Below are 16,771 nucleotides of genomic sequence, written 5' to 3'. Positions count from 1 at the left end.
TGGGGATCTAGAAAATGCTGTGTACTCCAGCACTTCGTGGAAATCCGCGAAAAACGTGGCCAGGGTTTGGGTTTGGTTTAATCTCTTTGGGGGGGTTATGAAACCCCACACGGAACACTCTGTCTGCTTTTATGGAGCCGTGATGAAACCGAACCGTAACCGTAGTTCGGGGGCCTGGAAAAGGTCGCGCGTCTCGGCACTTGGCTTAGAAACACAATTAAAAGCCGGGCCGAAAGAGAGATATGGACAGCACTTGGGGCATCTAATAAATGTGTGCTGCTCGTTCTCGCCTTCCCCATATCCGCTACGTGATTTACACGACCTGACCCTAAAAGCGGAGTAAGCCCGCCACATATATGTTATATATCGCATTACGAAAAAATGTTATAACGTCGTCGCAGAGTCCGAATCAGAGTGTCATTTTTAATAGCGAAAATGTTCTGCAGAACATAAAAACAAAAACATTTTTTTCGTACCCATGTCGATGTCCGTTTTTTGTTTTTTGTTGTGTGTAGAGAACAGCAAAGACTGAGAGAAGCCAGAAAACAACTTCGGGTGAAACCGGGACACCGGGCACGAGGGAGACAAGTGCCACAAAATGGGGCAAGCGATCGCAATCGCAATCTCCACGACCAACGTTGTCAACTTGAGCAATGCCAAAAAAAAAGCAGCTAAATTTTGGATAAAGAAAGCCGAAGTTCTTATACACTTTTTATAGGTATTTGAAGAAAACGAAACAATTCTAGTAAGGACTTGACAGGACTTTTGATGCGTAATATAGCTCTTTTAATTAAATGCAGTCTGGTCACACTCTGTGCTGCAATAATACAAGGACTTTTTGTGTGTTATAGCTTTTAATGTTACCAAATCAAAAGAATTTAGTTAAACCATCTTTAATTTTGTTGCAAATATTTATTAAAATTTTTAAACAGCTTTGTTAGGGTATAAATAAAGCCCAAAACGAACCGTAACTGAAAAAAGAGAGGAAAAGAACCGAATGGAAATAAGTAGACAGCGCCGAAATCGCTTGCAACAGCTGCTAACGGAAGAACTGACAGCGGACACAACGCACACACAAACACACTAACACACACACATATATATACACCTTTGCAGCTTTTCTATATCTATGTGAGACCAAAAGGTGTGGCGCAATTTTATGAAACTCTTGGAATTTTGCATATATGCAATCAATATCTACGAACAAATGAAGACAAATTGCCCAAGAAAACTTGCTGAAAATTGGTCGATATCTGATGGATTCTTAGAGTTATGTTTAATAAAAGAGATATTAAGGCAAAAATTTATATAGAAAATATTTTAAAAATGGTAATGTTTCAAGTTTTCACTTATAAATATTTAAAATAGGAAAAATATGATAAACAACATGGTAAAGTAAGTATTATACGAAAGAAAGTACAATCCTAAAATTGCAAATAATCCGTAAATATTCTTTATAAAGTTATGGCTTCTTTAAATCTTAAATCTATCTAAATAAACGATATAATTAATGGAAGATCAGAAGTCAAGAATTGTATAATCAAAACAAAAGCAGAATAATCAATCAAAGATAAACCAGTTTTAGGCCCAGAACCCAAAACAAGATAAGCATAAACAAAATGTCTTTGCAAATCAGATCAGTTCTCTAAAGCCTTAATCAGAGAATGTAAAATAATATATATTTAGATTATAAAATGTACTATAATTAAGAGATTTTATATAGAGAAATATTGATTATAATAATATTTATGAAGAACCCTAAAGAACATGCTGTTTACAACCATTATGCATGCTTTTATGAATATGTTTTCTTTTCAAAAAGATATATTCCCTTGTATTTCTTTAGACAATTTACCCAAAATGTTGGTTGTCCTTTTTTTTGTTATTTTTATTTTGCTTGGTCAAAGGGCGGGGTTTCCCTCAAAGAGCTTTAATTGTGTTTGTCTGAAGACTTGGTGGAAATAAATCCACAATCAGATCCGGTTTTCCAGCTGCCAGGACAACTGCGAGTTCCTTCCTTCTCTCCTTTTTGCTCGTTTTGATGACCTTGGTGCTGGGTCTCCTGTTCCTGTTGGAAAAATCCAAAAAGTTATCCATTTTCGATTATCACCGAATGGGAGACAGGCATCATCGCCAACTAATTTATGACTCTTCCTAGAGTCGATGGAGCGATAAGCTCCTATCGAAGGGGCAAAACTCTCGGGGATGCCGCTAATTCTGAGTCTTTCCTCTATATATATGTATTTGTTGTTGTTTTTCTCAGTTTCTGTTTTTTGTTTATTTTTACTCGCATTTGTTGCCAACTCGACTGGACTGGAAGCTGGCCAAAAGTCGTTGTTGTTGTTGTAGTTCTTGTTGGTGTAGTTGTTGTTGTAGTTGTTGTGGTTGTTGTTGTTATTGTTGTCTTGCGTCTGGTTTTAATTTTTTCTGTTTTTGTTGCTGGCACTTGCTGGCGGCTGCAGTCTGGATTCTGGTTTATAGTGGCTGGTTTCTGCTCCCATTTGGGCGGTCATCCAGGTTTTTCGTGAGCACAGCGCACAGGTGTCTCCGGTCTGGGTTTTGGTTTGTTTGTGGTGCTACCCGTTCTCTCCCTGGTTCTCCCAGTCTCCACAGAGCTTTGGTGAATGAAATTAGCCTTGCCTCGTCGTTGCAGCTTGATTGCTTGATTGCCCAGGTGATTGCTGATCGCCGGCTTGATTGATAAGCCCGCTAATGGAGTTGCTTTAGAGCATGATTGTGGGGGAGTTACAATTGGGTTTTATTAGGGGGGAAAATTAGACTATTATGTTGTATTTACTTAGAGTAAATGCAACTTATTTAAATCGGCTTAGTATAATGTTTAAATTAAGGAATTCCAGTGTATTCTGTTGCTCAAAAAGAAGCAGTTTGTTACTTTTCTTCTTGTTAAATATTTAAAACTAAATCATTTAGCACACTTTTTCTTGATTATTTATTCTAATCTAAGAAAAAACTTGAACTATATTGTATTATTATTATATTTCTTTATATTTTCTCTTCTTTTAGTGGCAAACTTAATGGCCAGACCACGCCCATCGATGTCTCTGGATTATCACAAAACGAGATTCAGGGCTTTCTCCTTGGCTCACATCCCTCGTCCTCGGCGACGGTCACCACCACCGGCGTGGTCTCCACCACGACGATCTCGCATCATCATCAGCAGCAACAGCAGCAGCAGCAGCAGCAGCAACAGCAGCAACACCAGCAGCAGCAGCAGCAACATCCCGGCGACATTGTCAGTGCCGCTGGCGTTGGCAGCGCGGGCTCAATTGTTTCCAGTGCAGTTCAGCAGCAGCAGCAACAGCAGCAGCAACTAATTAGCATCAAGCGAGAGCCCGAGGACTTGCGCAAGGATCCCAAGAATGGCAACATTGCCGGTGCAGCGGCGGCCAATGGAGCGGGCACGGTCATAACGCAAAAGGTACGTTCAGAAACCCAAACTCAAGTAAAAATACAACAATAAAATAAAAAAAAAAAGGCAGAGTGCTCTCAGCTGGAAGCTCTCTTAGGGACAAATTAATGGACACGCACGCAAAGAAATATCAATTTAAGAGGGAATACTTTTACAGAGGGAGGAATTTCAGTAAGGATTATTATTTATTTATTGAGAAAATACCCCAAAGCATGGGATTTCTTGAAAATATCACATCAAAATATTAAAAACTAAGTTATAATTTGAATGAAGACTTCCAATCAAGTATGACAATAATATAACAGATACATTTTTGTGAGAAATAAGATTAATGTGACCTTATCCTTAGTTTGTTTATAGATATACCTCTTTATATTTCCCATATCAAAAGTTCTACCTAGGTTTCCTGATGTTTTATAAACATAATACCTTAATATTATTTATAAAACCAATTATATAAATCGTTATCAGTACTCCAGCACTGTTTCCCCCAGTGTAAATTACATGCAACTCGCATCTTCCAGCTTCCCATGCAATCCCCTTCCCATTTCCACAGCTTCCAAACTAGCCCCTGATATTCCCATTCCCATTCCATTTCCATTCACAATTATCAGTAGCAGCAAGCTGCAAGCGGAGCATGGAGAGTGGACGACACTGTGTACGGTGGACAACCGCAATCAGCGGCGCATCCTGTGCGCTACATCAATTAACCCGCTCGCCGTTGCTGTTGCTGCCTTGCCACCCCACCCCACCACCCCTAGCTACCCATCCCCTCCCCAATGCCGCTGGCAAGCTTGTCGCTTTTGTCTAACAGCGCTGCAATTGGTCTGCCAATTGCTGGTGTGAGTGAGCAATGAGTATTAGTGGTTGCAGCCAATACGAATCAGCGTCGTTGTTGTTGTTGTTGCTGTTCGGTTCTATTGAAAGCAATAGCAATGTGGCCTGCATTGGAAAAGTGTTATACACGGCTGTCGTGGACTGTGTGTTATACGATCGTGTGTGTGCGTATGTGATTTGTATACGGTGCTCTCGCTTGCTCTTATGGGGGTTCAGCCTGCGTCTGTCCGTGTTGTATGTTGGAAAGGCTTCCTTTGGACACGGTTCGATGTTGGATGTTGGACGTTCCAAGTTGGAGGTTCGAAGCTCAATATGCTGGAAGGCCTTTATCAGCAGCCAGCAGAAACGAAGCAAAGCAAAAGAGGAGGAATAAAAGGAAGGGAAAAACAGTAGAGTAGTAGGAAAAACCATAATTAAATGTCTTGCAAGAGCAGCAAAAAAGCTCTGCAGCGGTGCACTGTGGGAAATTGCAGTTGGCAAGAGCCAGGGCGACAATCGGTAGCGATAAGTGCGCACTTCCGGCGGTTCGATTGGCGTTGCTCCTTCCTTTTCGATCTTTTGATTTAGCTATTTTTTAATTCTGCTACCCGGACTACCCCCCTCTCCCCACTCGGACTACCCCCTCTCCTCTAACACAAACAAACATACATGTCAGAATATTGCGACAGAAAGAGATTCCAACCATTTTGAACTGATATGAGTTATCTCCATCCCGCTCGCACCCGATCGTCGTGTCTGTGTGTTCCAACTGGCCGACGCAACTTTGCCCGAGTGTGCGTGTACGTGTGCGCGCGCGGCTGTCATACTTGGTTTTTTCAAGATTTCTGAGATCGGGCTTTAGTCTTTAGTATCGCGCTGTCGGAGTAGGATCGTATCGTTTTCGTATCGTATTCACCCCGACCCGTAAGCGTAAGCGTAACCGTAACCGTAGTAACCGTAGACCGACGATATCGAATTGTAACAGAACACCCGAGATATTATACGTGATCCAATTGGTGATCGCAGTGATCGCAGTGATCCGTGATCAGTGTGTTCTGCTAAAAAAAAAAAAAAAAAAAATCAGCAGCAGCAGTGAGAAGTGAGTGTGAGTGACCGTGATATCCGATCTGCACAGCACAACAAATAAAATAACAACAGCTTGATTGGAATGTGGGCAGTGCAATCCGTGGCATATCCATATCATATCATATGTAGATAGGCCTACGGCCTACAGTGGAGGGTCTATGGCTTGGAAATCTACAAAGTGATCTAAGAACTTTGTGGTTTAAAGTGTGAAGTTATGTCTTGAATATGGTATCAGTTTTGTGATCACTTCTTAGCCCTATGAACTTTAAAAATGTACAAAAAAATCCATTTCAAGTCTAGAAAAACTCCAACTTCCTTAACTTAAACTCTCAAGATCAATCTGAAAATCTTTTTAGAGATCATAAATCTTAAAAATGATTGAAACTTGAAATTAAACTTATCATTAATAGAATTCTGCTCAAAATTCCATGTAAGAATCTGAAGAATTTATAGTTCAGAACTTTATATAAATATTATAATAGAACTGTCAAAGTTTGTTTTATTATTAATGAGAGTTGTAACAAATTCTTGGAAAGTATAACTAGGTTTTTCCCACGTTTAATCATTGATATAACAGACTTTAAAATTATTTATAAAACCAATGCTTTGGTGACACTTGTAAAGTTTATTATCAATACAGAAACCAAAAACCCCTTAAAAACGATAGATAAATATCATAAATATATATTTATTAGACCCTTTACATGTCTCTTGTTATCGAAGTTCAACTGTTCTGTCCACCTGCAAGCCAAAACAAAATCAAATCAATGAATCAAACAAATAACAACAACGAACGCACACGCGCAGCAAACAGCAACAGCAACAGCAGCAACAACAACAACAACAACATTAAGACCAGCTCGATAGCAGCAGCAGCAGTATGTGTGTGTGTGTGTGTGTGTGTGTGGGCGCAACTCGCGTTGCCTTTCAACGCCCACGCGGCGAACAAGTTCGCTGCCTAAGTCTTTTGTTTTTTGTTCGTTCGCTCTTTTATTTTTTTTTGCTTGGCGTTTGGCGCGCATTTCTGGCCGATTCTTTTGGTCGAGGTGGGTGGGGAAAATTCATTGAGCAGAATCCATCGCTGCTTAATTGCCGTCTCTCGGTTTTATTGGGCATTAATTTGCACAAACACAGACAAAAAAAAAAAATAATAATAAAAATAAAAAGAAATATTAAATTGCCACAGAGACACCCAATTTGCATGCACTCTAATTTATTGTACATTTTTGCATTGACAGTTAATTATTCTTAATATTTGTCTTATTAATTTACATACACACACACACACACACACACACAGTGCATACTGCCTCCTATAGTTTAAAGTCTAAGGTTTCCGCCAGCTTAATTTATGGCAGAAAATCGGAAAACATATCAATTTTGTACTCTCCGTCGTTCATTTATTTATTGCGCTCTCCATTGCACCGGAAAGTGTAATCAGGGACACACAACAAACACAGAGGAATTAAGATCTCGGATTAGCAGCTCTCTCTCTCTCATTCGTTGCTCTAAATAATGGCCATATCGGAGCGAGTATCTACCAATCCGCCAAAAGCAATTTGTTTAAGCCAAGATGTGAGACTGGAGGCCTTTCTAATTGCCCGATATCGAAATCTTTGCTTATCAGTTTGTAGGGGTTTTACTTTACCAAACGGATGTTTTTAACATTTTAACATTTTTACAGCATTTTCATTAATATATTAATGTGTCGCAACTTTACAAAGGTTTAATAAACTTCAAGAGTTATATAGAAGAGATTTCTCAGAACCGGAAAGAAAATGTGGATAATAAATAATTCAATTAATAATCAAAAGCCTATAAATGATGTAACTATCTAATGACTCAAGCAATTACTGACACAAGCAAATGAGATTTTCCAACCCAAAGAAGAGACTCTTTTAAGAAAATCGAACACAATAACCTTGAGGGTTTATTGCTCTTATTAAATGTGTAATTGTTTATTAGTCAGGAGGTTTTTCTTCACGACAAAGAACCAACACAATTACAGCATCAAAGAGGAACCATTAACAGATTTTATGAATGCAAAACAATATTGTTGCTATTAAGATTCATATTCATTTATGTATAAAGATGTTTTTTGTTTTCTTGTTTTTCTCGGCTTTTCGTTCACTTTATTTCCGAGAATTAACGATATTCATAAAAGCGCTGCTGCCACTTGGAAGAAGAAAAAAGTTTCACTTTTTATCATTCCAAAAAGGCATTAAAATAGTTAATTGGCTTTATTTAAATATTTTGTTATTTTTGTTTCCTTTTGTCTACGTGGTCTCCAAGTGTTGTTGTTGTTAGATTTTTGGTGATTTTTTTTTGTATGAATATATATTTTTTTTATTTCTTCCTCATACATAAATATGTGCCAGAATCATTCGTTTGTGGCTAGTGACTAGCCGCTACTTAGCATAATTCTAAGCTAGCTCAGTTATATGGCTTGGTACCGTACAGCAACAAAAGCTAAAGATTCGGATGCGATTGGAAAAAAATCGAACAAAAAAAAAAAAAAAACAACACGCACCACAAAAAAATATCCGAAAAACAGAAAAGCAGAAAAGCCAAGAGACACAAAAAAGAAAAAAAGACCAGCAACAAAGTATCTTTGTCTCCATGGATCGTGGATCGATCGTCGATCGGATTCGTCAAGGCCTTTTCTGACGTTGCACGTTCAAAAAGTTTAAAATGCAAATTGATTTCGATGAACAAATTTAATTAGCTCGCAGCTAGAATCTTTTACTGATGCTAAATTATACAAAAAACACCAAAACTGAAGCTAAACACAGACAGATCTGAATAAAAAATTCAAATCACAAAATGAGACAAACTTAAATTGTTGCTGTTGAAGAAAAATACCTCAAAGGTACAAAAGATTCTCCAGTAACCAAAAAGTGTAACAAAAATCTTTAGACCGGTTTGATCAAAGGCTAAAAAGCTAAAGACTAGAGTGACGTCTTTGACGGGAATTTCACTTTCTTTAGACCAAAAGACGAAAGACAAAACCTTTTGGCAATCAGCAGCTGACTGCTAATTCAAGCCCAAGACTATATATATTATAAATATATATATATATAAATCTGAAGACATGAATTGACCACACTTTGCTCCGTATTACCTCATTTGGCTCTGCGTGCGTTTTGTGTCTCCAAAAAAAAAAACGTTTGACATTTTCGGGCGGCCAATAAAAAATATACAGAAAAAAACAATGATAATTAACATATGCATATAGCCGCATATATATATATATATCAGACGTATATAAATGTTGATTTTTTCGCGCTTTTTTCATTGTTGTTGTTTATTTGATTTTTTTTTCTGTATTTCTGTATATTTTTTAATTGGTTTCTTTCCACTCGACGACAACAACGGACGACGGCAACGGCGACTGTTTCATTTCGGCCCCTATATACACTCTTTTATAGCCTTTTATTATAAACTGTACTTGTTGACGTTATTTTTCAATAAGCTGTTGTATGAATCATGGTTTAAATGGTAACACAGTATCGTGGAATCATGACAATCAGACCCAGAACTACCGCTCGCACGCACTATTTTTTGTCACCTCGTTTCATGGTGGAGTCTTTTCGTTGTGACCTTCAGTGGGCCAACTCAATCAGCCATCAATCATTAGCCACAATGACAGGTCTGTCTCTCTCTGAGATCGATCTGTTAGCCACCGGATTCCAGTCAAGCTTTAGCCTTAAGATAAAGAACGAAACCCAACAACAACCCGCCACATTCTTCGTAGATCTTGCACGCAAGTGAAGCTGATAGGCCCAGCACATCGGAAGCAGGATCTATCTTGGGATCCACCGGAAGCATCACACCACCAGCACCACCAGCACCACCTCAAGCAGCAGCACCACTTCACTCCCCCAGCACCACAGCGATGTATGCAACCACGGGCGGCACACAGATTTACCTACAGGTGAGCACCTCTCCCAGAGCAGTGCGACCAAGGAAATGAGAGAAAACTGGACAGATCGTACGGAAAATGGGGAAAAATTGGGGGAAAATTTATAGGAAACTATGGGGAAATCCAAGTAAAATTCAAGGAAAGGAATGCCCTAAAGACTTCTTAAATTCTATGGTTATTTCATTGATATATATGTGTATATCATTTAATATGATTTATAACATCTAAACTTTAACTTTGGATAACATTTCTCAACATATCAAAAATTTGCTTAAAAAGGGTTCCTAAGTTTAAACTTGAACGTATTCATAAAGATTCATAAAAAAGTTCCTAGTTTTCCCAAGGATTTGTCCTTTCAATACGTGTCTTTTCATAGATATTCACTTCATAAATCCTGTTTTACATTTGAATATTCTGTTACCCAACTTTAACTATCTTATTTATAAATAGTTTCTATATATTTCCCTTGAAGTAAATCTATAATAAGTCGAAGATAACCAGTAACATATTTGCACTGCTTTCTTTAGAATCAAAGCTAAATTTCCTTTCAACATTTTTAATGAGAAAACAAACCATTCAGTTTTAATAACCAATACTTAAAAACAATAATAAAATCAAGACAATAAAAATACAAAATCATAAAAAAGCCAGATAAGAATCGATTACAGCATCAATTTAAAATCAGAAAGTAAAAAAAAAGCATTTTAAAAGAAGAAAACAATAAGAAAGGCGATTCCCCTTCTGAGAACGATCTGTCCAGGGTTAAAAAAACAAAAACAAGATTCCTAGCACTGTCTCTCAGGGAAACCCTAAGAGCCGAAAGTGAACCAAGATCAACCAACAAAACCACCTGCACAGACCTCACATCCCAGCGCGGCAAGCGGAGCGGGCGGTGGGGCAGGACCCGCAGGAGCTGCCGGCGGCGGCAGTGGAGGAGGCGGCGTCTCCCTGCAGGCTCAGAGCCCCAGTCCTGGTCCATATATAACGGCCAATGATTATGGAATGTATACGGCCAGTCGCCTGCCGCCAGGACCCCCGCCCACCAGCACCAGCACCTTCATTGCGGAGCCCTCGTACTATCGCGAGTACTTTGCGCCGGACGGCCAAGGTGGCTATGTCCCAGCCAGCACGCGATCCCTCTACGGTGACGTGGATGTGTCCGTATCCCAGCCCGGCGGAGTGGTCACCTATGAGGGCCGCTTTGCCGGCAGTGTTCCCCCACCCGCCACCACCACAGTGCTGACCAGCAGTCTGCACCACCAGCAGCAGCAGCAGCAGCAACCACAACACCACCAGCAGCATCAGCAACAGCATCAGCAACAGCATCAGCAACAGCATCAGCAGCAGCATCATCCACATTCGCATCCACAGGATGCCAAGAGCAATGGTGGAGCCACGCCCCTGTATGCCAAGGCCATCACGGCGGCGGGTCTCACCGTGGATCTGCCCAGTCCGGATTCGGGCATTGGAACGGATGCCATCACTCCGCGGGATCAGACCAACATACAACAGGTACAGGTACAACCCGTAAAAGGGGAAGGATAGGAATTGGGAGTAGGAGTAGCCTTTGGTAGAGTATTTGCGTGGCGTGTCCATTAATATGATTTGTAGTTTGTAATTATATGAATAACTTGTTGATTTAACTTAAGGTTTAATATTATAATTAACAGGTATCACTTTGGAAGTAAAGGTGCCATAGAAACGAAAGATACAGAGTCACAGCAATATAAGTTGATCAAGATATTGCATGTAATAGAGGAAATATAGAAGTTGATTTAATGTATCTTTGAGATATAACTTGGTTTCAATATAATTTCACTAAATTCCACTCCTATCTTTTAGTATAACTTAGGTTACAAGAGATTTTCTAAGGCATCCTTGGTTACAACCAAACAGAAAGTATATATAGTCTTTAGTAAAGCGTGTCGTGTCCATTAAAACCTAGTAATTAGCTATCTATAAAACAATTTAGTTATTTATTAATAACATTTTAATTATTTTATGTGATTTAATGTATATATTATTGAAACCTCTATTTATTCCTATTTAATAAATATCCTTTAAATATCTTAGTCCTTCGATTACACGGAACTGTGTCAACCTGGCACCCTGATCGATGCCAATGGCAGCATACCCGTGAGCGTGAACAGCATCCAGCAGCGGACAGTGGTCCATGGGAGTCAGAATAGTCCCACAACCTCACTGGTGGATACGAGCACAAATGGATCGACACGATCACGGCCCTGGCATGACTTTGGACGACAGAATGATGCAGATAAAATTCAAATACCAAAAATGTAAGTAATAGTCTTTGAAAGACTAAAGATTTATGCTATAAAGGATCTGAAAGATGTCTCAAGATAGTCAATCTTCCCCAGTTTCATTTAATCAATCTATAAACCCTTTAAACATCAAATACTTCCTTAATTCCTATTCTAATCTTAAGCTACCTATACCTCTATTTCCACCAACTTTAAACCCTGATTTACCTTATTATTTTCCCCTCCTTAATAGCTTCACAAATGTGGGCTTTCGCTATCACCTGGAGAGCCCCATCAGCTCATCGCAGAGGCGCGAGGACGATCGCATCACCTACATCAACAAGGGTCAGTTCTATGGGATAACACTGGAGTATGTCCACGATGCGGACAAGCCCATCAAGAACACCACCGTCAAGGTAAGGATCCAAAAACTATAAGATATATACCATAAAGGGATATATACAGGGACATGGGGAAGGGGAGCTTTGTCAATCAAGTTCGTGCTGCTTGTTTTCCATTCTTTTGGTGTGTTTTGTTTATGCCATCAACACCACAGAAAGAGGAACAGCCAAAGGGATCGGGATTGGGATTGGGAATAGGAACAACCCCATTTTTGAAGGAAATATATTCTAGGTGATTTGTCAGGGGCTCTGCTGCTTCTACTACTACCCCGAGGTGCGATCAAGTCTCGCCAACCCTTTGCTCAATTACACCCATCCCATATCCTGGTGCTACCCAAGAGCGATGATAAATGATACTGAGAAAGCCTTAGAAGACGGCGATCCCTTGATGAGAATTTGAATATTCGTTCAATGCAAATTGCCGAACGCCTCGAGGTCCTTTCAACATTCGTCTTTTGGAGAATGTTTGTTCAGGACGATTGCGACTAGGAGCAGGACGACGACGACGCACAATGTGCCCATCAACATCATCAATCAGATAAGCTTAAATGACGTGAAGGATGCAAAGTAAAATGCAAATTGTAAACTGAACCGTTGAGAGCTCCGAAAGAATGACATCAAAGTTACAGTTTTCTTGAAAGTGGAAACGGGAAGTTCCTGGGGGGAAATTGAAAGAAGTGGCTAAGTAAACAACAATTGAAATTAAAGAAAGAAGCAGACGAATCCTTGTCATTTGCATAAGCAAAAAATGAGAGCAATAAAAAAACGAATAAAGCTGGAAACTTGCCACAGAAACTATGAAGAAACGTAGATCTTTGGCTAGAAATAAGGAACTTCTCAAGTTCTTCCAAGAGGGCCTCTCCTCATATTACCATAAAACTGCCATATTTTGCCAAGGCTCAACCAAAAAAAGTGTCAAAATTAATTTACGAGTTTATTTGTTTAGAGCTGCGCGCCCTTTTTTCTACCCGAAAACTCTATATATATATATATATATATACCTTATATCTACCTTATGCAAATCACAACCCAATCGTGCAATGTCCATTTCTCTAACGGGGAAAAGCGAACCGAATCTTGAAGAAAAACTGAGTATAATTTACGAGCTGATTAGCCCATGAATATGTAAAGACTTTCGTATCACAAAAAACAGACTTCTCCAAAAAACATACACACAAAAATATTTATGCCTGTAATCAGTTAAATCCGAGAAAAAAAAGGGGTTGCTTTCTGAGACTGTTTCCATTTCCTCGGCGCTATCTCTGCGCTTCCTTTTTCGTCCTAATTATTCAAAATCTTAAAAATCTAAGGGGAAAAAATAGGATATGGACACATAAATGATAGCGAAAATATGCAAATGCTGGGAAAACAATGCTTCGTGATGAGCAGAAGACACAAAATGTGCCGGACGTTTTTCTGCTAAATCGAATTCGTCCTTTTTTGTGCTCTGGCGTCTCTGGCGGGACCTTAATCCTTTTGACTTTTTGAATAGGCGTAGGGTGCGATCCTTTCAGTTGTGAGTTGAGTGTCACAACGCGTATATGTCAGAGCAATGAACCCTGGGAGCGTTCAAGCGATCCATAGCCCAGATCCGGGATAGTATAAACGGATTATGTCCTGTGAGAGAGACATGTCCTTGCCAAGGAAAAGATAAAGATCAGTATTGGGACTAGGTTATTCGGTATAAGGAGTAGATCCTAATTTGATTAGCTATGTTTGCACTGCAGATCAAGAAGAGATTTAATCTACAAACTGAGTTTTAATTTAAATTTAAGAACATTTGTGGGAAAAAATAAAAGGTTTTAAATGCAAATTGAAAGAGAAATGTTTGTGTCCTGGGAATTTTGTTAATTTTGTGTAAAAGTAAATCATTACACAAGGTTATAAAATCTATTTAAATACAAGATTATAAAGTATTTTTAAATCTTGTTTTCCCTGTAACTTTCCACTCAATAAAACCATTTCCCTGACTTCATTTTAACTATCTTACATTTCCTGTTCAACAAATATATACATTATAATTGGATTGAATTAATTTTTATAGCCCCCTTTTAACTTGGTCTTGCACTTAATTTAATAACCATATTTGCTTTCCGTACCAACAGAGTGTGATCATGCTAATGTTCCGCGAGGAGAAGAGCCCCGAAGATGAGATCAAGGCCTGGCAATTCTGGCACAGTCGTCAGCATTCCGTGAAGCAAAGAATCTTGGATGCAGGTGCGTAGTGGAAATCCCCCATCCCCCAGCTATCTATCCCATGCCCCAAGAATATCCCCAGAAAGAACGATGTAGAAAAGCAGTAGGAATCCATAGGAGATGGAGTTGGAGTCGGAGAAGTCAGAAGTCCAGCAGCGTTGGATGCGGCACTGTCCATTTGTATTGTCTAGTATTTCTAGCAGTAAATTGTGGCTTTTTATTGAAAGGCCCGCGGAACGTTGCAGGAGAGTTATGACATTGATAAACGCAGCAGCCACTGCCACTTGCAACTTGGACTTCTCGCTCCGTTTGTTTGATTGCAGATAATCTTAGCTGCCGCCAGTGCTGGCCCATCAAACATAACTCATTAGGCACTTGTCACTGGTTGGCAACGCAGAAATTTCCTTAATTGTTAATACAAACATATTTTCATCCACCTGCTCCTCCACCTTATTCTGTTCTCCTGTTCTGTTCTCCCCACAAATAGATACGAAGAACTCGGTTGGCCTCGTTGGTTGCATCGAGGAAGTGTCGCACAATGCCATCGCCGTCTACTGGAATCCGCTGGAGAGCTCCGCCAAGGTAAGTTCTGTGTGTTCATTCTAGATCTCGATGCCATATGACCATTGCAATCGGTTATGGAATTTATAAATACCCTGTAACTCGCTCCTGTGGGAGATATATGTTTACTGTGCATATCTTTAAAATACGTGGTGATAATGGTACCTTCTTTGCTACAATGCTTTATAGATATATGCTCAAAAGATCTGTGAGTTTTCAGATCATTTTAATGTGATATATAGGATTAAAACACTTAAAATGAGGCTGTTTTTGAAGTATTTGCACTTATTAACTCTTGCCGTTTTTAATTTGTTTGATTTACATTTCAATTATACCATTTTCCCACACTTGGTTGTTAATACCCATTACAATTAACTTCAATTATTACTTCATATTTTTCTTCACACTAAATCTTAAATATCTTTCAAGCCAAGGCTGCTGATATAAACATTTTTGCTACAATGCTTTATAAAAATATGCCAAAGAGATCTTACAGTTTTCAGATCAGTTGAAAGAGTTTTTTACGAAAATTTAATTATAGAAGTGTTATACTTAAAATGTTAAGACTTTCTTTGAAGTACAAAAACTTGTTCATAAAGATAATGTCCTTATACCTTAGTATACTTATATTTCCCACTCTATAACCTTTTTTTTACAGGGTATATTTGGGTACATATTCATTGCTAGCTAACTTCTGTATATGTGTTTTTCCCTCTTTCTCTACCATTTTGTTTACTTCGAGCGCCGCCTCAATTAAAAATATAAAAAAAAATATTTAGCGCGACACTTTTATTGAGGCAGACGGAGATAGCAGATACAGGCTTTGCTCTTCACTTCGCTTCAAGAATTAATTTCTGATTTATTTTCAATTGCGGCTAAAACGCAAATTATTCAGCGAGCGTCGTCGTCGTCGCCATTGCCTCAGCCAACTATGGCCATCCCTTTCCATTTGTAAGGTGTCTCGCTTCCACTCTCTACAGACTCTGTGTTGTTATTTTTTTCAAAAGAATAATTTATGCATTTATTTATTTATGACACTTAGTTTTAATCACTTACTCGCAAATGCTTGGAACTAAGTCTGAGTCCGAGTGGCTTTTGATTTTTGCTTTTCGCTTGGTAAGCGAGCAAAAGCGAACCCGAAGCCAAGCTCCCAGCCGCGTTTTAATTTAGCAATTATCAAGCATTTTAATCGCTGGAAAATATTTGCAATTCTATTGCTGCAAGCGCCACTAAGCGAGGCACACACACACAGCCCTCATATTACGTATACGCCGCATTGCCACCGCAGTTAATAGCTAGCTTAATCCTTTGCCAAGCTCCGCCCACGTGCACAGAGAGAAAAATCATTGCAGATTCTTACTACTCTTTGTTAACAGGGGTTTTAAAAGAATTTTCTTGGATTTTCAGTGATAATTTCAACATTTTGATGTTGAATAAGAATGAAAGTTAACTCAAATTAGAGCTTAACTGGATTTGACAATATTCTAACTTGAAATTTTAGATGATTCATGGTAATATACTCTATTAAATATTCGCTTTATAAAGAAATTCGTGAATTTTAATGATATTATATAGAATTTTACCTTTTTAAAATTCTTACTTCTCTTTGTTAATTATATTCGCTTTATATTGAAATTCCATAACTTTAATATTTTATAGAATTTTACCTTTTAGAAATTCTTACTTCTCTTTGTTAACAGGGAGTTTTAAAGAATTTTCTTGGATTTTATTAAAAAATTCTAAGATATTTATGTTAAATAAGTATGAAAGTTGACTTAAATTGATGCTTAACTGGATTTAAAAACTTTCTAAGTTGAAATTTTAGATGTTTCATGGTTATATACTCTATTTAATATTTGCTTTATAAAGAAATTCCTCAATTTTATTGATATTATATAGAATTTAACCTTTTCTGGGAGCTCATTTCAAAAATTCTTTAATAATGCTTTAATAAACAAACTTTTATAGCTTTCAAAAGCGACTTACTAAGCTTAAAAACATCTCAAATGAAAGATGTATATTTAAGTACATAATTTTCCTATAAAATGTACCCAAAATCACCCCATTTTCTCCCTGTGTGACCATTTAAGACCATAGG

The 16,771-nt window shown here is 38.4% G+C and overlaps 2 protein-coding genes across 20 annotated transcripts in view; one reads left to right on the top strand and one right to left on the bottom strand.

The window, feature by feature from the left end:
* Positions 1 to 16,771, bottom strand: part of LOC110177919 (uncharacterized) — a 65,722-nt gene that overhangs the window by 28,042 nt on the left and 20,909 nt on the right. Inside the window, exon 2 of one of the 7 annotated variants that reach the window (XM_086837620.1) lies at positions 6,037 to 6,073. The exons of the other annotated variants lie outside the window; for them this stretch is intronic. The gene's annotated coding sequence lies outside the window, so the exon portion shown is untranslated. The remainder of the gene's footprint in view (positions 1 to 6,036; positions 6,074 to 16,771) is intronic. 7 annotated transcript variants of the gene reach the window in all.
* Positions 1 to 16,771, top strand: part of grh (grainy head) — a 51,407-nt gene that overhangs the window by 23,809 nt on the left and 10,827 nt on the right. For 5 of the 13 annotated variants that reach the window (XM_020944890.2, XM_020944889.2, XM_086837606.1 and 2 more), the window contains exons 3-7: positions 3,025 to 3,439; positions 11,328 to 11,551; positions 11,769 to 11,931; positions 14,022 to 14,133; positions 14,600 to 14,694. In XM_020944890.2, the coding sequence (XP_020800549.2) occupies positions 3,025 to 3,439; positions 11,328 to 11,551; positions 11,769 to 11,931; positions 14,022 to 14,133; positions 14,600 to 14,694 (1,009 nt within the window). The other 8 variants (XM_086837612.1, XM_086837610.1, XM_086837608.1 and 5 more) reach the window with 3 other exon arrangements.

Source organism: Drosophila serrata, unplaced genomic scaffold (assembly GCF_035046125.1).
Source record: "Drosophila serrata isolate PLE 108 unplaced genomic scaffold, ASM3504612v1 contig_334, whole genome shotgun sequence".
NCBI lineage: Eukaryota > Metazoa > Arthropoda > Insecta > Diptera > Drosophilidae > Drosophila > Drosophila serrata.
The sequence above is the reverse complement of the archived record's forward strand: the minus strand, read 5'-3'. Positions and strand labels throughout refer to the sequence as shown.